Below are 22,206 nucleotides of genomic sequence, written 5' to 3'. Positions count from 1 at the left end.
ATTGACAGCTCTCAGTCCCCCCCTCATGCAATATTCATGCTTTCAATGCTAAAATAGCAGGTCACATAAACGCCACCTCTTCCCTTGTCTATTCCTTTTTGTGATTCTACTGGATCTGAAAACAAAGTATGTTAACATGGAGGGAATATACTTTAAATCTCCAGGCTGCTGTTGAGGGGGTGGTGGCACAAGTAGGGGCTAAACTCATATGTCAAAACAGGGGGAGATAAAATCCCAGAAATATCAACAAATAGCAACTACACCGCCCCCTCCATCTCCATCTACTCTCTGACTCTGATTCCAGTCATGTTGACAGTGAGGCATCAAGTAATGCTTCATATCATCACTGTTCTCTTGTGATTGACATATTGATGATTACATCAGGGGGAAATAATAGAATGTGGGTGTTGGGGCGGGGAGTCTTGCTGGAGTGGGTGTAAGGTGTGACAGTGGAATGGAAACCATGACTACTCTAGAGTGGCTGACTGACTCACCTGCATACTTACACACTAACATGCCTACTCATCCCCTCAGGAATATGCCTCTGCTTCATGTACTCAACTAATAGCGGTGGTGTGATGCCTCTTTGCTAGCTGGACATTGACTGGACACTGATGTATTGAATGGAAGTTGGGAAATGATGACTGTGATGGGAAATTATACTCAAGCCCATTAAGTCCTGTGAGAAGTCTCTGACTAACACTAACCAGCTTCATCTACCTCCAGGTTTTTCATCATCCTCCCAGACTAACACTAACCAGCTCCATCTACCTCCAGGTTTCTCATCATCCTCCCAGACTAACACTAACCAGCTCCATCTACCTCCAGGTTTCTCATCATCCTACCAGACTAACACTAACCAGCTCCATCTACCTCCAGGTTTCTCATCATCCTACCAGACTAACACTAACCACCTCCATCTACCTCCAGGTTTCTCATCATCCTACCAGACTAACACTAACCACCTCCATCTACCTCCAGGTTTCTCATCATCCTCCCAGACTAACACTAACCACCTCCATCTACCTCCAGGTTTCTCATCATCCTACCAGACTAACACTAACCAGCTCCATCTACCTCCAGGTTTCTCATCATCCTCCCAGACTAACACTAACCAGCTCCATCTACCTCCAGGTTTCTCATCATCCTCCCAGACTAACACTAACCAGCTCCATCTACCTCCAGGTTTCTCATCATCCTACCAGACTAACACTAACCAGCTCCATCTACCTCCAGGTTTCTCATCATCCTCCCAGACTAACACTAACCAGCTCCATCTACCTCCAGGTTTCTCATCATCCTCCCAGACTAACACTAACCAGCTCCATCTACCTCCAGGTTTCTCATCATCCTACCAGACTAACACTAACCAGCTCCATCTACCTCCAGGTTTCTCATCATCCTCCCAGACTAACACTAACCAGCTCCATCTACCTCCAGGTTTCTCATCATCCTCCCAGACTAACACTAACCAGCTCCATCTACCTCCAGGTTTCTCATCATCCTACCAGACTAACACTAACCAGCTCCATCTACCTCCAGGTTTCTCATCATCCTCCCAGACTAACACTAACCAGCTCCATCTACCTCCAGGTTTCTCATCATCCTCCCAGACTAACACTAACCAGCTCCATCTACCTCCAGGTTTCTCATCATCCTACCAGACTAACACTAACCAGCTCCATCTACCTCCAGGTTTCTCATCATCCTACCAGACTAACACTAACCAGCTCCATCTACCTCCAGGTTTCTCATCATCCTACCAGACTAACACTAACCAGCTCCATCTACCTCCAGGTTTCTCATCATCCTCCCAGACTAACACTAACCAGCTCCATCTACCTCCAGGTTTCTCATCATCCTACCAGACTAACACTAACCAGCTCCATCTACCTCCAGGTTTCTCATCATCCTACCAGACTAACACTAACCAGCTCCATCTACCTCCAGGTTTCTCATCATCCTACCAGACTAACACTAACCAGCTCCATCTACCTCCAGGTTTCTCATCATCCTCTCAGTCATAACATAATGGTCTCCTCAGTCCTCAATGACATTTTCAAGATTTGTGCTGTAAAAAATCCTATTTATTTCTAAATGTAACCTTGGGAATGGGTGTGGAGCAGTGGGGAACAGTCCAGCTGTAACAATAGAAGGGAGTGGGGGTTCTTACTCGAAGTCGTTCCATCTCCGCTGATATTGCCTATGTAGTGCACTACCTTTGACCAAGGCCCATAGGACTCAAAAGTAGTGCACTACCTAGAGAATAGGGAGAATACCCTACCATTTGGGATATATACATACATGGATTGAGATGTGATGAGCACTGGACAGGGAGTGGGGTCAGGCATGCTGGAAATGGAGTCACCCCTCACCCATACTGTGCATAGTGATCTATCAGCATTAAATACACATGGAACAATTGACATATTTTTTTATGTTCTTTTCAACGGTTGTCCACAAGGAATTCTACCACCCGTTTTGGCACGAGCCAAGTTCATTTCCCTCTTTTCAGTATGTGCTTTAACGTTTTAGACGCCGAAAGAGGAGAAGAATGATCAGACTTCACTATTGTTTTTTCAATGGTTCTTTATTTTCCCTCCCTCCACTCTTCATACAAATCTGATCTCTTTGCCAAGCTTTATATAATGTATTCAGCGTTGTTCAGAGACCTTCAAGGTTTTTGTGGTGGTTGATAGATATATTATGAAATAAAATGTCTCCGTGAGACTGGAACTGGAAATAAATGAGTGTATGCATCTGCCATTTAGAAATTGTTGAAAGGCAAGTCAGATAGCTGATGATGCAACAGATGAGCTGAAACTTTCTCTTCCACCAATTAAAATGTAACACCATCGAAAAATTTAAAAACACTCCCATGCAAGTTGTTCAACTTCCCACAGTTGAAAATACAAAACGTAGTTTGAGAACCTGCTAAATGAATTGCTTGTTGAGGACATGAATGTTTTTTGAATCTGATGTGAACACACAGAGGAAGTGGACTGGCATGGAGTGGGCATGCTATAGCAGCTGTGAAGACACTCATTACCAGACCTCCACTGGTGACTCCCAGCGTACCAGCCTACAATCCATCAGGTCCAAATTCCCCCTGAGGGCCTCCTCCAGGCCCACCTGGAGACTGGGGCTCCTGCTGAGAATGCCTGCCTAGGATTCAGCAGTCTCCTCGCATTCCATGTAACTCTCAGAGCTGCTATTCTCGCTGGGAACCTTGCTAAGATGTAGCGGGGCCGAGGTTCTTGACCACCCCTCACCCACAATTTACAAGGGCATTACTTATTTGAGTTTATGTCCTTGTGTTATGTTGAATTTGCAATTTAACCAAAGGTTAGGGGATTGACATATCAAGTCATTATCTGGTAATCGGTGCCCAAAATTGGTGTTATTTCAACTGGCTTCTATTGTCACTGGGAAATGTGGATGTTTTTGTCAGACGGACACAAACAATCCCATTGAAGGGCTGAAAGTGTATTACTTTTCCCAGTGTCAGGTTTGATCTGGGCTCGTGAAAGGTGAAAGCTCTCTTTTGAACCTGCCGGTCTAATACAAAAAAGGGAGGAAAATGACTCCCCGCTTCCCATTTCTATCACAACAGCAATTTTCCTGGGCTCATTCCGGCTGCCTTATGAAGAGATCCGGGACATTGTGCTGGAGGTGGACGAGGGGAGGCTGAGCGAATCACTGATCCAGGTGAGTCCAACCTACTGTCTGACCCCTGTGTGTGTATTTGTGTGCGTGCTGAGCGAAATGGTTATATTTCGGTTTTTAAACAACTAATTGACTGACGTCAGTTCAACTATTTGAATTGCATTTAGTTCAATTTTTTTTCTGTGAGCTTGGTGTGCAGTTTCTGTAGAGATAAATCAGATGAAGCCTGAACTGTGCGATGTAGCACAGAGTTATAGTTTCCAACAGGCCAATATTCTATATAGTTTAGTGCAGAAAACATGGTCAATAACTACAATGACCATAATCCATTGCACACCAGCTTAAACTTGTCCGGTCTGTGCGGAGCAGAAACAGAAACTGAGAGAAGAGAGAACGCGCGATCGAGAGGATTGAAAAAGTTGCTTCCTGAGCCTGAAAATACACGATGCAAGTGATTGATATTTTCTGTTTAGCAGTCATTTAAGTATGCCTTATTTACTTTGAATAACTTCTAAAATAGGGATTTTGTCAGGCATAAGCAGCAGCTCTATAGAGATCAGATGATGACTTGGAATGAAATAAAACACATTTATTATTAAAGTAAAGTAATGTGAATAAATTATGATAAGCAGTAATGTCAGTCACTGTCATCATGGGACATGTATTAATTGTTTTATTATGTGTTGTTACAGCAGTCAACCCACATAAAGCATAGTGCATTTAATGTAAACATTTTTTTTTTACCAAACCTAAATCGAAAAACGTGATTATTTTTTTATAATTGCACCGAAACTGAACCGACCTCAAAAAGCACTAATTGCTCAGCACTATTGTGTGTGTGTGTGTACATGTGGCCATATGTGTGTGCATCAGAGGAGGCTGGTGGGAGGAGCTATAGGAGGACAGGCTCATTGTAATAGCAGTCAGCCCCACCCCATTCTCCCAGACCATAGAGACCTCCCATTCATCAATTCAGCCCCACCCCATTCTCCCAGACCATAGAGACCTCCCATTCATCAATTCAGCCCCACCCCATTCTCCCAGACCATAGAGACCTCCCATTCATCAATTCAGCCCCACCCCATTCTCCCAGACCATAAGGACCTCCCATTCATCCATTCATAATAAATGGTATGGGACATGGCTTGGCAAAACTCTCTCCAACTCCACCCTCCTTTCCCCCACCCGTGATTGATGATCTAGCTAGAGGCACCCTATTTAGACTTTGCTTCTGTGTTCCTTGTCTGGGAGAACGCAATAATTGCAAGTGGGGCGTCTGGTTTGAGGTGGAGATGCATCGGCTTGGCACAAAAGGCCCAATCTGCATTGACATCGCCTGCCCAATCTTTTATCGCTCTTGTCCTGCAGCCCATTTGCCTTTTGTGTCTTTCTGTTTAATGTGAAGTAGGAGGCGTATAGAAGGGGGATGAGTGAATTAAAAAGGAGCACATTTCCATGTAAGCTTGGCAGTCAAAGTCTCTGTGAGATTGATCACTAGTGAGTATCGGTCTTGTCGCCCCTGTGCGGTGAGCTGTCTCGTCTTGACTGGAACACAACCAGTCTGTCGGCCTTTCTCACTCAGCAAAATAGATAAATAACCTTACAGATAGGTAGTGAAGACACACAGCACTTTTTCTTCTTCTTTGCTCCAAGGTTCATCCAAAACAGCAGGACGTTGAAGCGCAAGGGCTCAAGCCCCACCGCCACTTTGCAGAGGAACAGGGAATCTAACACGGTGACCTTTTTCCACATTCAGGCTTTCTGTTGAGGAGAGATGAATCTTTCAACAGAACAGCGGCCCTATACCATCCCATCACCGTTCCCCATCCCTGTTCCACACACACGCACACATGGCCCGGGGGAAACGGACACCCCTTAATGTCCCCTCACTTGAACACTCGGTGCCTCATGCAGTCCTAAGTGCAGCCATGGGAAGCGGTAATATCCCTTATTGGTTGTGTCGCTGGGCGGACTTGGGGCATGGAGTGGTGGCTTGGTGTGAAGAGGGTTGTTGGTAAGTGGTGATGTCTGAGAGGAGAGGCGCCGTGAGAGATATGGATGCAGGTTGATTCAGAGGGGGAAGAGAAAGCCTCCCGCTGGGATGACACGGCCCTGAGTGTGGTCTCCCATCTCAACTCACCCCACTGATTAATCACATTACGCTGACTGCTCTCTGCCGCACGCCAATCACCATTTACACACACACACCGCCAGGCTAGGATGATTTTGTGGATGCTGCTATGAGGTAGTGAGCGTGATGGTGATGTCATATATATGGAAGGAGGGAGGCTTTGAGAGATGTGTTAGGTACAGAGAGTGGTTCTCTGTGGAGAAGGATGGGTGTGAGAGGACAATTTCGTTCTGTCTCTCGATATGCCTCAAGCAAAGGTCAAAGGGCAGAGTGAGAAGAGCCTGGTCTGGCCCTCCTTCAAACTGCGGTCAAGGAGGAGTCAGCCCCCAGGAGATGAGAGCGAGAGATGGGCGTGAGTGGCCTCACCGTCACCCCCTTCACCAAATTGACCGCAACAGAGAAATCAAGAAAATGGTATACGTAGATCAAGGGCCTCTGTAGTCCTCTCACGGTGACACCGATACCGTTCCTGCTCAATATGAACTAGGGATCCCAGGGAGCCATTCCCATTAGGCAGAGTATTTATTGAAAATACACTTCAGTTCGAAAGGGCACCTCTGCTACAGCTCTTTCAAGGAGGAATGTGGGATGTGGATGAATGGAATAAAAAAGATAGATATATAAATGGATAGATGGATAGATATATAAATAGGAGGGAAGTGAAGGAGGGCTCTTAATGTATATAAGACCTTATTCAATCACATAATCTTCCCGGCCCCATGTCGTCATGTCTAATGCAATGATTTTTCAGCGAAATGTTGCGGCATGCCGGCCTTGACATGTCCATATGTACGATGTGTCAACCCGTCCGAGTGGAATACATATCAGAGTTGATTGGCTCTCCTTACTTTGCATTAGGAGCCATCAGCACCCCCGGCTTATGATGTACAGGTCCCTGAACTTCGGCAGGCATCACCAAACTCTCACCACCATTCATCCAGCACACCCATCCATAGGAATCTGCCTCTTCCATCTTATTAGCTTTACCTACGTCCTCACTCAGTACAGATTCCCTTCCCCTCAGTACAGATTCCCTTCCCCTCAGTACAGATTCCCTCTGGGAATAATGTCCCTTTGCAGTCAGCTGCTACTCTTTGATTTTCATCTGAACTTGGCTTTTTCAAGGTTGCAGAGAGTTCAGTTATGGATGTCTGCACCATTTCTTCATCGGCACGTACCCAGAGAGACGTCAGAAGACCCCTGCGTGTCGGCACAAAAGTCCCACCGTAACGATTAGATCAAAAGGTGGCAACACAGTTCATTTATTTGTTATAAAAGTTTGCCCAGTAAAAAGTGGGAACGCGTTACAGCAAAACCGAGGCAAAGGTCTCCTTGAAAAGGCTGGCTAGCTGACAAAGGTCTCCTTGAAAAGTCCGTTGGGCTGACAAAGGTCTCCTTCAAAAGACCGGCGGGCTGACAAAGCCATTCAGTGCTGTTGTGAACCATGGACAGAGGAGGCTGTGAAAGAGACGTGTGGAAGTGCATTGTCTGGAGACGGGGGGCAGGCTCATGCAATCCCGGTTGGGGGGAGGAGGGGGTCTGGTTCCATTGTGTTTGGCCTCTATGCCCCCCTCCAGTGCCTTTCAGCAGCCCCCACCACCCCCGGACAGGGAAGACTGGCAGGTTCAGCATCGACTCCCATTGTCTGCACCGTGACAAGGCCACAACCTGAGGCCCTGAGCTCGCACTCCCTGCCTCGCTTTTTATTCAGCCCAAATAATAACAGTTCAGCCACGATTTAAAACACTGGTGCTCTGTTCAGCCTGGTTCAGATGCATGATTCCCTCTGACGTTAATCACCGCACCAGTGGGATCAGGGGTTTCGTGGACTGGGGGATGGGGGATGGGCTCCAACTGCTACACTGACACACAGTAGACTTAACTGGTAGTGATGCACCGATATGATATTTTTGTACGATACCGATATTTTCCTTGCAAAAAAAACGATAACGATAACCAATATTAAAAGATTTTGCCGCCTTTTAAGCATTCTAGTACAGTTAAATAGTTAACACACACACATGGACACAGCTGTCTAAGGCACTGCATCTCCGTGCAAGAGGTGTCACTACAGTCCCTGGTTTGAATCCAGGCTGTATCACATCCGGCCGTGATTGGGAGTCCCATAGGGCAGCACACAATTGGCCCAGCGTCGCCCGGTTTGGCCGGGGTAGGCCGTCATTATAAATAAGAATTTGTTCTTAACTGACTTGCTTAGTTAAATGAAGGTTACACACACACATACACCACATTGACCAAAAATGTATTTTGTTGGCATTTACGTATGTCCCCATTACCAGTAAAACATAATCAAAACGTATTTCTTTCACTTACTTGCTGTGCTGTTTCGTTGTTCATTTGTTCAGTCTTTTCATTCTCAACCAGGATTGCATCATACATGTCAAGCAGGGAAGTTTCAGGCCTCTCCATGGCCTCTCTTCCTTGGTGCACACTGTCACTGTGTCCGTTTCCATCTTCAGCCTTCCAGCCTTGTATGTAACATTTCTTGTCTGCATCGAAGTAGCGGTCCTTGTACATAGCATCGAGCATGGTGGCGACACAGTAAAGAGAGAATGCCACCGAATCGCTTATTCACAGTCTGTGTGGGCAGTTTTATTGCCGGGGCAAACTGTTGTCAAGGGCAACCGTTTCATTCGCCAATGTGGGCAAGTAAAAACATCCACCTGGTTGGGAAAAGGGGCCATCTTCACTCCATAGACACTTGCACACTAGCTGCTAGCTAACTGGTTAGCTTAGCATTGGCGAAGTCAGAATGGGAATGCACACTCCACTGTTATGTGACATAATCGGTGGCGTTAGAATTAGGAATTAGTATACAAATACTACACTGAACAAAATATAAATGCAACATGTAAAGTGTTTGTCCCATATTTCATGAGCTGAAAAAAAAGATCCCAGAAATGTTACATACGCACAAAAAGCTTATCACGTCTGCTGCAGGCGCAGTTGATGAGCGTATTTCTCGAGTCAGTTGTTCGAATGGAGCTAGCTAGTCTGTTCATGTTTCCAAGTTTCAAACATGTTCTCAAATACCATTGAAATGGCAGCAGCGATATGACAACCAGAATATTCATGAGCATGCAATATGGCTTTCCTCAGTACGAAATCCTCGATGACCCACTGTGCTGTCGGACGCAGCATGCTCATGGGGCTGATATCGCTGGTCCAAATGTCAGTCGTGAAGCTAATAGCAGTGACGCTATTAATGTGTAACTTCGGTAGGACAACATCAACAACATAAAAAACGTGTATCCGTGCTCGACCAGTCAGCGAAAGCCAACATCACCCACAACAGAGAACGGTTGATTGTCAAGGGCAATGAATTCCATTATCTTGGGGTTAATGGATTTCGCCTTTGAGTTGTCTCGCTGAAATGTTCTTAATCTTTAAATGACTGCTGGACTTGTTGACTGCTCGATCAACACAGCAGACAATGTGGGCTAGGTTAGGAATGCTGTGCTTGCACGTGTAGCGCACAATTTTACGTGGTGTCAGTATGTCATGTACTTACATTATATCCAAAGATGTTCTCAATTATCTGTGTTATATAGGTATGCACGTCAGCTTTGACATCGGTTTTTCACATCGCCGTTAAACTAGACATCGGAGCGAATCCAATGTTGGCATTTTTAGCTAATATCGTCCAATTCCGATATGTTCACCGATATATCGTGCATCCCTATTAATTGGCATACTGGAGATATTTGGTTTTGTGCGGTTGGTGCCAACTGAGCACAAGAAGGCTAAACAATCCACAGATCATTAATGAGCCCCTCGCAGGCTGGGTTACTTACTGAGATAATACACTGCTAGCTACAACACAGTAGGTAGAAACCTAGAGCTGTGAAAGCTCCTTTCCAGGCTGGGTTACTTACTGAGATAGTACACTGCTAGCTACAACACAGTAGGTAGAAACCTAGAGCTGTGAAAGCTCCTTTCCAGGCTGGGTTACTTACTGAGATAATACACTGCTAGCTACAACACAGTAGGTAGAAACCTAGAGCTGTGAAAGCTCCTTTCCAGGCTGTGTTACTTACTGAGATAATACACTGCTAGCTACAACACAGTGGTAGAATCCTAGAGCTGTGAAAGCTCCTTTCCAGGCTGGGTTACTTACTGAGATAATACACTGCTAGCCACAACACAGACCTAGAGCTGTGAATGCAGCACCACACAGCTAGACAAAAAGACACAGCTACAGCTGCTTTCTTATGCTGGCCATTTGAAGGGATTTGTTAGAGGATCTAGTTTTCCAAGATTTGGAAGACATTTCAAGGTCTCCTTAGATAATATAATTGACAGGCTTTAATAGGTTTTTAGGTTATTTTAGGGAGTTTACAAGTCAACCTTGTCTGATTTAAAACATCACGTTTGTAAACCCTCATGTTCTTCCGACTGGGCACACAATGTTTCCATGGATGACTGTTAGGAACCTCTTAGAGATCTCACATACATGAAGTCCTGTAATACCCCGCAGCGCTTGTAGTATTCTTTGAGGTCTTAATCAGTTTCCCTCCCCACATCATATAAACGCTAACCCACGGCCCCGGCTCCACTAGGTATAGTCCTTCAGGCAGAGAGAGGGAGTCTATGATGTTTAATTGGCCTTCATTTCCAAATTAGCCATGTCACATCAATGCTCGTCATACTGTACCACTGACCTGAGTGCATCAAAGCTAATGCATACACACAAAGAAATAAGAATAGCAACAACAACAAAATAGAAGACGATGAATACACAATGCCAGATCTATGAACCCTTTGGGCTGTTGTGATTATTTTTCTGTGGCAATCATGAGTTATTTTCAAGCTGCTTATCCCCAACCAAGGGCATTAAATAGAGCCCAACCAATATATCGGTTCACTGATATTATCGGCAGATATTGGCATTTTACCGCTATATCTGTGTCGGACCATAACCGATATTCAATAAAGAGAATGATAAAAGGGAATTGTATGCTTATCTGAACACTTGCAACCATTTTCATGATGTGTCATTAATTTCACAATGAATGAAATCAAGTTTATTTATTGAACAATTTCTCATTTGGATTATAAATTGTTTTATGAGAATTTATGAGAATTCAGTGTGAAAAATGTATACTTTTTGATTGTCCCGGCGTGAAACAGTATATCGGCAGAAGTTTCAGTCAATTTTGTCCTGCAAAAAATTGAAATCGTATCGGACCTAAAAAAAACGTATTGATCGGACTCTAGCCATAATAGCTAATAAAAAATGACTCAACTATTAGATTGGTTTGATGAGATCTTCATGCAGCCTTAGACAGAGGGAGGGGAACATAGAACTTTCTAGATTTATCAGGGAAGACTTTGGTGTCAATGGGGAAGGTTGGGCGTCTATCATCGACACATTTGCACCATTTTTAGTCAATCCTGTGGATGTTTTGATGTACTGTGACAACTGTGTGGTGCTAAGGCTCTCTCACTGACTCCACATTCAACATGAAAAACTAACTGTCAGTGGCTCTTTTGAGCCCAGCTTAAGAAACTTCTGAGGACTTGGCTGCTAGAACTCCTGGTGATCTGTTATCTCTTCCACCAAGGCCTTAGCTGTCACTCACTCAGGCTGGGGCCAGATGAAAATGCTAAATATTTACTCACTTTTGGTGTGTGTGTGTCAAGTTCAATGTGTGTGTGTGTGTGTGTTTGTGTGTGTGTGTTTGTGCGCGCGGGACTGTGGTTTGTGTGTGTGTCTAAGTTTGCATGTGTGTGTGTCTAAGTTTGCATGTGTGTGGTAAAGCTCAGGCTCAATGGCTGATGCTGCCCGGGGGGGGATTTCTTTTGCAGAATATCAGAGTGGTTCTTTAATGTTTTATGTTGGCCGATGTATTTAATATTACCCCATCTCCTGTTCAAAAGGAAAGGCTAATGACTACACGGCTCTGCTCAGCTTATTTAGTTGTAATTAATACATGTTGTGTGCAAATGCGCTACATTTCGAGAGGACGTATTAAGAGAAGAAAATACCTTTTGGATGTTAAGGGAAATACCAAGGGTATTTTTATTGTGTTTAAGCCTTAATGGTTAAATATGGGCACATCATTTGACCGAGGTCATGGTAAATAGCAGACCTTGACTTTAACAGTGTTGTGTACCCATGTAGCTCTCCAGTAACCATTCAAAAACATTTTTTTTACCTTTATTTAACTAGGCAAGTCAGCTAAGAACAAATTCTTATTTTCAATGACGGCCTAGGAACAGTGGGTTAACTGCCTGTTCAGGGGCAGAAGGACAGATTTGTACCTTGTCAGCTCAGGGATTTGAACTTGCAACCTTTCGGTTACTAGTCCAACGCTCTAACCACTAGGCTACCCTGCCACCTCAGGATAGCTTGCATATTGAAACATACTGTGTTTATTTTGTACTTAGCTTTGTGGCACATAGCCTACCATGTTTTGATTAACATTAGACGATTTGTCTAAAAGGGATGCTTAGATATTGTGATCATGTTCTACAAAGCTGTTAAATCCAGCTGTCACGCGCACACACACACACACACACACACACACACACACACACACACACACACACACACACACACACACACACACACACACACACACACACACACACACACACACACACACACACACACACACACACACACACACACACACACACACACACACAGAGTTATGAAGGCCCTGAGTTAAATCCAAGGGTACTGAACGTACCAGTCGTTAAAACTGACGTGGCACCCCAGTCTAGTCAATCTGAGTGTTGACAGAGTAGTCAGGAAACTCACACTACAACTCATTTCCTGTCTCTGACCCTTCATATCCCCAGCTCTAGTCCTAAATTGCACCCCAATGACACACTAGTCCCTATGGGTCCTGGTCAAAAGTAGTGCACTATAGATGGAATAGGGTGCCATTCAAGACACAGCCCTGCTGGTAGTGGTGTGTTCACCCCACTGGCTCTTTTAATTTCCTTTACACTATCTATTACTGTGTTTGTCTGCTGGGAGTCTTGTGGTGGTCTGCAAGGCAATACTTGTTTGCCTGGCCTTACCTTTGTCCTATAGTCCTTTCGGATTTTTATATATCTCACACTGTGCATCTGTCGATGTGTTTGACTCTCTAGAACGTTTCATTTAAGTGACAATCAGCAATTGAAACAATAACAAGTGTACTCCCCACCCCTGTTCTGGTAAAAACGGAAGGATGGGGCTGGAGAAATGTAACCACTCTCAAATTCATAGACAGAGCTATGGATGCAAAGACTGACCATCCTTGATGTCAAAATTATATATATATATATTTTTTAGGCTACATAGTGTTTGTTTACATTTACTTTGTTTACAATCATTGGTGTAAAACAAGCTTACAGTATATTTTTGCTTTTGATGGGGTACAACAGTTGAACTAAGTCCATGAGTGAATTGCAAGTTATATACAATCATTGGGTACATATCATTAAAATAGATTAAGGCTTGTTTAAGGGAATACAAGGAAGTGAGAGAGTTTTTTGAAAGACTAAGTGTAAGTGATGCATATGTTCTTGTTAAAGTGATATGCTTTCTGCTGTTTTGTTGTTTCCTCGACGTTAGATCTATCCTCTACGCCTTCCAGAAACACATTAAATACATTTTACAAACTGCGTGTTGTGACATTTTTCTCTGGTAATTAAAATGACATGTTTAAGTGAATGTCTCTCACAAGGCAGTAAGGCCCACGGCCACTATTAGTCACAATTACAAACTGAGAGCAGGTTTACTGCACGCCTTATTACATGCTGCAGGAGAAACACTTTGTACATTAAGTGTATTCATGTCAATTATGGCAAGATGTGGCTGTTGAAAAACAAAAAATCATGCTCTTTGTGTATGTTTGTGTATGTTTCTGCATCAGTACTCCACTACAAACCTCTGTGTGTGGGCATATGTTCTGTCTGGTTCTGAATTGTGATGTTTTTCCCTCTTCTTTTGGAGTCACCAAAAAAATTGAATATTTTTTTGAGAGAGTTACTTTCTCTCCATGTTCGCCATCAGTATGCACTGACAGTACTGTATGTCCCCCCAGTCAAACATAAAGCCAGCCTTTCTTTAGTGTCCGTCTCTATCGACAGGCTCTACCTAGGAGAGGAAATGTTCTAGTGTAATGTTCCCCGCTGGAATTTATATTTCAAAGGAATGTGTTCTTACTCTTTACAGTCTCATTTAACCATTTCATTTGGTCAATATCATTGAAGAGTCGCTCTCCATTTTATACAGGAGGAATTTACATAGTGACGACCTGTATTGAAAACATGCATGTATATGGATGACAGTGTATATTGTATCTATGGTGGAATAGACTATTGATAGGCATCATATTAAATAGTATCATGTCATTACATGCCTGTGCACACACTTGCATCATATTGCACACACACACACACACACACACACACACACACACACACACACACACACACACACACACACACACACACACACACACACACACACACACACACACACACCGCTCAAGGGTGAAAGCTTAACTTGTCACTTTGATATGAGTTCTTAGCATCTATAGCAGAAGATTCTCACAAATATTTCAACTATTTCCTTTGGTGGATTTCTTCATAGGTGTAGTAGAACATAATGGTTGTGTAGTAGAACATCATGATTGTGTAGTAGAACATAATGGTTGTGTAGTAGAACATAATGGTTGTGTAGTAGACCATAATGGTTGTGTAGTAGAACAGCATGATTGTGTAGTAGAACATAATGGTTGTGTAGTAGAACATAATGGTTGTGTAGTAGAACATAATGGTTGTGTAGTAGAACAGCATGATTGTGTAGTAGAACAGCATGATTGTGTAGTAGAACAGCATGGTTGTGTAGTAGAACATAATGGTTGTGTAGTAGAACATAATGGTTGTGTAGTAGAACATAATGGTTGTGTAGTAGAACATAATGGTTGTGTAGTAGAATGTAATGGTTGTGTAGTAGAACATAATGGTTGTGTGGTAGAATAGCATGGTTGTGTAGTAGAACATAATGGTTGTGTAGTAGAACATAATGGTTGTGTAGCAGAACATTATGGTTGTGTAGTAGAACATAATGGTTGTGTGGTAGAATAGTATGGTTGTGTGGTAGAACATAATGATTGTGTAGTAGAACAGAATGGTTGTGTAGTAGATAGTGGGGTTGTGTAGTAGAACATAATGGTTGTGTAGTAGAACAGAATGGTTGGGTAGTAGAATATAATGGTTGTGTAGTAGAATTGCATGGTTGTGCAGTCGAACATAATGCTTGTGTAGTAGATAGCGGGGTTGTGTAGTAGAATATAATGGTTGTGTAGCAGAACATAACGGTTAAAACGTAGAGTAGAATGGTTGTGTAGTAGAACATAATGGTTGTGTAGTAGAACAGAATGGTTGTGTAGTAGATTGCGGGGTTGTGTAGTACAATAGCATGGTTGTGTAGCAGAACATAATGGTTGTGTAGTAGAACATAATGGTTGTGTAGCAGAACATAATGGTTGTGTAGCAGAACATAATGGTTGTGTAGCAGAACAGAATGGTTGTGTAGCAGAACAGAATGGTTGTGTAGCAGAACAGAATGGTTGTGTAGCAGAACAGAATGGCTGTGAAGCAGAACATAATGGTTGTGTAGTAGAATAGAAGGTCTTTGTAGTATCATAGCATGGATGTGTAGTATCATATAATGGTTGTGTAGTAGAACATAATGGTTGTGTAGTAGAACATAATGGTTGTGTAGCAGAACATAATGGTTGTGTAGCAGAACATAATGGTTGTGTAGCAGAACATAATGGTTGTGTAGCAGAACATAATGGTTGTGTGGTAGAACATAATGGTTGTGTAGCAGAACATAAGGGTTGTGTAGTAGAACATAGTGGTTGTGTGGTAGACCATAATGGTTGTGTGGTAGAATAGCATGGTTGTGTAGTAGAACATAATGGTTGTGAGGTAGAACATAATGGTTGTGAGGTAGAACATAATGGTTGTGAGGTAGAACATAATGGTTGTGAGGTAGAACATAATGGTTGTGAGGTAGAACATAATGGTTGTGAGGTAGAACATAATGGTTGTGTGGTAGAACATAATGGTTGTGTGGTAGAACATAATGGTTGTGAGGTAGAACATAATGGTTGTGAGGTAGAACATAATGGTTGTGAGGTAGAACATAATGGTTGTGAGGTAGAACATAATGGTTGTGAGGTAGAACATAATGGTTGTGAGGTAGAACATAATGGTTGTGTAGTAGAACATAATGGTTGTGTGGTAGAACATCATGATTGTGTAGTAAAACAGAATGGGTGTGTAGTAGAACATAATGGTTGTGTAGTAGAACATAATGGTTGTGTAGTAGAACATAATGGTTGTGTAGTAGAACATAATGGTTGTGTAGTAGACCATCATGATTGCGTAGTAGAACATCATGGTTGCGTAGTAGAACATCATGGTTGTGTGGTAGAATAGCATGGTTGTGTAGTAGAACATAATGGGTGTGTGGTAGAATAGCATGGTTGTGTCGCAGAACATAATGGTTGTGTAGTAGAACATAATGTTTGTGTGGTAGAACATAATGGTTGTGTGGTAGAACATCATGATTGCGTAGTAGAACATAATGGTTGCGTAGTAGAACATAATGGTTGTGTAGTAGAACATAATGGTTGTGAGGTAGAACATCATGATTGCGTAGTAGAACAGAATGGTTGTGTAGTAGAACATAATGGTTGTGTGGTAGAACATAATGGTTGTGTGGTAGAACATCATGATTGCGTAGTAGAACAGAATGGTTGTGTAGTAGAACAGAATGGTTGTGTAGTAGAACAGAATGGTTGTGTAGTAGAACATAATGGTTGTGTAGTAGAACATAATGGTTGTGTAGTAGAACATCATGATTGCGTAGTAGAACATCATGGTTGCGTAGTAGAACATAATGGTTGCGTGGTAGAATAGCATGGTTGTGTAGTAGAACATAATGATTGCGTAGTAGAACATAATGGTTGGGTAGTAGAACATAATGGTTGGGTAGTAGAATATAATGGTTGTGTAGTAGAATAGCATGGTTGTGCAGTCAAAAATAATGGTTGTGTAGTAGAATTGCATGGTTGTGCAGTCGAAAATAATGGTTGTGTAGTAGAATTGCATGGTTGTGCAGTAGAACATAATGCTTGTGTAGTAGATAGCGGGGTTGTGTAGTAGAATATAATGGTTGTGTAGCAGAACATAATGGTTGTGTAGTAGATAGCGGGGTTGTGTAGTAGAATAGCATGGTTGTGTAACAGAACATAATGGTTGTGTAGCAGAACATAATGGTTGTGTAGTAGAACATAATGGTTGTGTAGTAGATAGTGGGGTTGTGTAGTAGAATAGCATGGTTCTGTAGCAGAACATAATGGTTGTGTAGCAGAACATAATGGTTGTGAGGTAGAACATCATGATTGCGTAGTAGAACATAATGGTTGTGTAGTAGAACATAATGGTTGTGTGGTAGAACATAATGGTTGTGTAGTAGAACATAATGATTGCGTAGTTGAACAGAATGGTTGTGTAGTAGAACATAATGGTTGGGTAGTAGAACAGAATGGTTGTGTAGTAGATAGTGGGGTTGTGTAGTAGAACATAATGGTTGTGTAGTAGAATAGCATGGTTGTGCAGTCAAAAATAATGGTTGTGTAGTAGAATTGCATGGTTGTGCAGTCGAAAATAATGGTTGTGTAGTAGAATTGCATGGTTGTGCAGTAGAACATAATGCTTGTGTAGTAGATAGCGGGGTTGTGTAGTAGAATATAATGGTTGTGTAGCAGAACATAACGGTTCAAACGTAGAGTAGAATGGTTGTGTAGTAGAACAGAATGGTTGTGTAGTAGATAGCGGGGTTGTGTAGTAGAATAGCATGGTTGTGTAGTAGAACATAATGGTTGTGTAGCAGAACATAATGGTTGTGTAGCAGAACATAATGGTTGTGTAGTAGATAGCGGGGTTGTGTAGTAGAATAGCATGGTTGTGTAGTAGATAGCGGGGTTGTGTAGTAGAACATAATGGTTGTGTAGCAGAACATAATGGTTGTGTAGCAGAACATAATGGTTGTGTAGCAGAACATAATGGTTGTGTAGTAGAACATAATGGTTGTGTAGCAGAACATAATGGTTGTGTAGCAGAACATAATGGTTGTGTAGTAGAATAGCATGGTTGTGTAGTAGATAGCGGGGTTGTGTAGTAGAACAGAATGGTTGTGTAGTAGAACATAATGGTTGTGTAGCAGAACATAATGGTTGTGTAGCAGAACATAATGGTTGTGTAGGAGAACATAATGGTTGTGTAGCAGAACATAATGGTTGTGTAGCAGAACAGAATGGCTGTGAAGCAGAACATAATGGTTGTGTAGTAGAATAGAAGGGCTTTGTAGTATCATAGCATGGATGTGTAGTATCATATAATGGTTGTGTAGCAGAACATAATGATTGTGTAGCAGAACATAATGGTTGTGTAGCAGAACATAATGGTTGTGTAGCAGAACATAATGGTTGTGTAGCAGAACATAATGGTTGTGTAGCAGAACATAATGGTTGTGTAGCAGAACATAATGGTTGTGTAGCAGAACATAATGGTTGTGTAGCAGAATATAATTTAAGTCATTTAGCAGACGCTCTTATCCAGAGCGACTTACAAATTGGTGCATTCACCTTATGATATCCAGTGGAACAACCACTTTACAATAGTGCATCTAACTCTTTTAAGGGGGGGGGGGGGTTAGAAGGATTACTTTATCCTATCCTAGGTATTCCTTAAAGAGGTGGGGTTTCAGGTGTCTCCGGAAGGTGGTGATTGACTCCGCTGACCTGGCGTCGTGAGGGAGTTTGTTCCACCATTGGGGTGCCAGAGCAGCGAACAGTTTTGACTGGGCTGAGCGGGAACTGTACTTCCTCAGAGGTAGGGAGGCGAGCAGGCCAGAGGTGGATGAACGCAGTGCCCTTGTTTGGGTGTAGGGCCTGATCAGAGCCTGAAGGTACGGAGGTGCCGTTCCCCTCACAGCTCCGTAGGCAAGCACCATGGTCTTGTAGCGGATGCGAGCTTCAACTGGAAGCCAGTGGAGAGAGCGGAGGAGCGGGGTGACGTGAGAGAACTTGGGAAAGTTGAACACCAGACGGGCTGCGGCGTTCTGGATGAGTTGTAGGGGTTTAATGGCACAGGCAGGGAGCCCAGCCAACAGCGAGTTGCAGTAATCCAGACGGGAGATGACAAGTGCCTGGATTAGGACCTGCGCCGCTTCCTGCGTGAGGCAGGGTCGTACTCTGCGAATGTTGTAGAGCATGAACCTACAGGAACGGGTCACCGCCTTGATGTTAGTTGAGAACGACAGGGTGTTGTCCAGGATCACGCCAAGGTTCTTAGCACTCTGGGAGGAGGACACAATGGAGTTGTCAACCGTGATGGCGAGATCATGGAACGGGCAGTCCTTCCCCGGGAGGAAGAGCAGCTCCGTCTTGCCGAGGTTCAGCTTGAGGTGGTGATCCGTCATCCACACTGATATGTCTGCCAGGCATGCAGAGATGCGATTCACCACCTGGTTATCAGAGGGGGGAAAGGAGAAGATTAATTGTGTGTCGTCTGCATAGCAATGATAGGAGAGACCATGTGAGGATATGACAGAGCCAAGTGACTTGGTGTATAGCGAGAATAGGAGAGGGCCTAGAACAGAGCCCTGGGGGACACCAGTGGTGAGAGCACGTGGTGCGGAGACAGATTCTCGCCACGCCACCTGGTAGGAGCGACCTGTCAGGTAGGACGCAATCCAAGCGTGGGCCGCGCCGGAGATGCCCAGCTCGGAGAGGGTGGAGAGGAGGATCTGATGGTTCACAGTATCAAAGGCAGCCGATAGGTCTAGAAGGATGAGAGCAGAGGAGAGAGAGTTAGCTTTAGCAGTGCGGAGCGCCTCCGTGACACAGAGAAGAGCAGTCTCAGTTGAATGACTAGTCTTGAAACCTGACTGATTTGGATCAAGAAGGTCATTCTGAGAGAGATAGCAGGAGAGCTGGCCAAGGACGGCACGTTCAAGAGTTTTGGAGAGAAAAGAAAGAAGGGATACTGGTCTGTAGTTGTTGACATCGGAGGGATCGAGTGTAGGTTTTTTCAGAAGGGGTGCAACTCTCGCTCTCTTGAAGACGGAAGGGACGTAGCCAGCGGTCAAGGATGAGTTGATGAGCGAGGTGAGGTAAGGGAGAAGGTCTCCGGAAATGGTCTGGAGAAGAGAGGAGGGGATAGGGTCAAGCGGGCAGGTTGTTGGGCGGCCGGCCGTCACAAGACGCGAGATTTCATCTGGAGAGAGAGGGGAGAAAGAGGTCAAAGCACAGGGTAGGGCAGTGTGAGCAGAACCAGCGGTGTCGTTTGACTTAGCAAACGAGGATCGGATGTCGTCGACCTTCTTTTCAAAATGGTTGACGAAGTCATCAGCAGAGAGGGAGGAGGGGGGAGGAGGGGGAGGAGGATTCAGGAGGGAGGAGAAGGTGGCAAAGAGCTTCCTAGGGTTAGAGGCAGATGCTTGGAATTAATAATATAATAATAATAATAATGGTTGTGTAGCAGAACATAATGGTTGTGTAGTAGAATAGAAGGGCTGTGTAGTGTCATAGCATGGATGTGTAGTATCATATAATGGTTGTGTAGCAGAACATAATGATTGTGTAGCAGAACATCATGGTTGTGTAGCAGAACAGCAGGGTTGTGTAGTAGAACATAATGGTTGTGTAGTAGCATATAATGGTTGTGTAGTAGAGTAGAATGATTGTGTAGTAGAGTAGAATAATTGTGTAGTAGAGTAGAATAAGTGTGAAGTAGCATAGAATGGTTGTGTAGTAGAATATAATGGCTGTGTAGTAGAATAGCATGGCTGTGTAGTAGCATAAAATGGTTGTGTAGTAGCATATAATGGTTGTGTAGTAGCATATAATGGTTGTGTAGTAGAATAGCATGGTTGTGTAGCAGAACATAATGGTTGTGTAGCAGAACAGCATGGTTGTGTAGTAAAATAGAATGATTGTGTAGTAGCATAGACTGGTTGTGTACTAGACGATAAGGGTTTTGTACTAGAATATAATGGTTGTGTTCTAGAATCTAATGGTTGTGTACTCGAATATAATGGTTTTGTAGTAGAATAGAATGGTTGTGTAGTAGAATCTAATGGCTGTGTACTATAATATAATGGAGTTGTAGTAGAATATAATGGTTTTGTAATAGAATAGAATGGTTGTGTAGTAGAATAGAATGGTTGTGTAATAGTATCGTTGTGTGGTAGAATAGAATGGTTTTGTAGTAGAATATAATGGTTGTGTAGTAGAATATAATGGTTGTGTAGTATAATCTAATGGTTGTGTACTAGAATATAATGGTTGTGTACTAGAATAGAATAGTTGTGTACTATAATCAAATGGTTGCGTTCTGGAATCAAATGGTTTTGTACTAGAATAGAATGGTGGTGTACTAGAATATAATTGTTGTGTACTAGAATAGAATGGTTGTGTACTAGCATTGAACAGTTGGTTGCATGTTTCTCTGTTTATACTGTTTCAATTTGACATTTAGATATGTCCTCTAAATTGCTGTAATGTTCCTTATCCATGTTGTTTTACAACACACACACACTGGAACTTCTCCCATCCCACAACCAATCTGCGACTCACCTCACCCTCCACAGCAACCACTGTTCCAGCTGGGGCCTGGCCATTTTTCATTGGCTGTGCCCAAGCCAGGGCTTTTGTTTTGGCCCTTGCTTGTTATTATTATTTATCTTGTTTGTCAATCACCCAGCAGCCATCGCCTGCCTGCCATTTCTAACCATGGCTCTCATCCATATGCATGGGCCCCTCATTACCTGGACTTGCCTTGCTCCTTGGCGGCAGAGCTGCAGGGCCTCCGCAGATGCAGCCCGTGCCAGCCTTTGTTCCTGCAGGACTAACAACAACAGGTGACTGGAGCAAGCCTTCCGTATTGTTGCCCGGCCTGGCCATCATTTGCATGGTGTAAAGTGCAAATGTGGGACGGGACGATAAGTATGGCCATGCATCGGGCCCATTGGATTACCGCTTAAGCAGGAAAAGCTGTAAAAAGCCGGTTCCCCCCTCGAGCTTAATTGAAGCCTTATTTTGGCACGCAGTACCATATCCCCCTTTTCCTGCATCAAATGCTAATTCAACAATGAAATGCAAAATACATTATGTTGATCAAGGAGGCTTGGAGGAAAACAAAACACAAAGGGACTGGATGGAAGGTTGAAGTGGTGGGGAGGCTGGGCTGCTTCAACAGGGATGATGGCGAAGGTTAAAGTGGTGGGGAGGCTGGGCTGCTTCAACAGGGATGATGGAGAAGGTTAAAGTGGTGGGGAGGCTGGGCTGCTTCAACAGGGATATGAT

The 22,206-nt window shown here is 43.4% G+C and overlaps 1 protein-coding gene across 3 annotated transcripts in view; it reads left to right on the top strand.

The window, feature by feature from the left end:
• diaph2 (diaphanous-related formin 2) overlaps positions 1-22,206 on the top strand; it is a 708,741-nt gene that overhangs the window by 372,699 nt on the left and 313,836 nt on the right. For all 3 annotated transcript variants that reach the window (XM_071399170.1, XM_071399171.1, XM_071399169.1), the window contains one exon: positions 3,614-3,708. In XM_071399170.1, the coding sequence (XP_071255271.1) occupies positions 3,614-3,708 (95 nt within the window). The remainder of the gene's footprint in view (positions 1-3,613; positions 3,709-22,206) is intronic.

Source organism: Salvelinus alpinus, chromosome 4 (genome assembly GCF_045679555.1).
Source record: "Salvelinus alpinus chromosome 4, SLU_Salpinus.1, whole genome shotgun sequence".
NCBI classification, from domain to species: Eukaryota; Metazoa; Chordata; class Actinopteri; order Salmoniformes; family Salmonidae; genus Salvelinus; species Salvelinus alpinus.
Note: the sequence above shows the minus strand (reverse complement) of the source record. Positions and strands in the feature narration are given on the sequence as shown.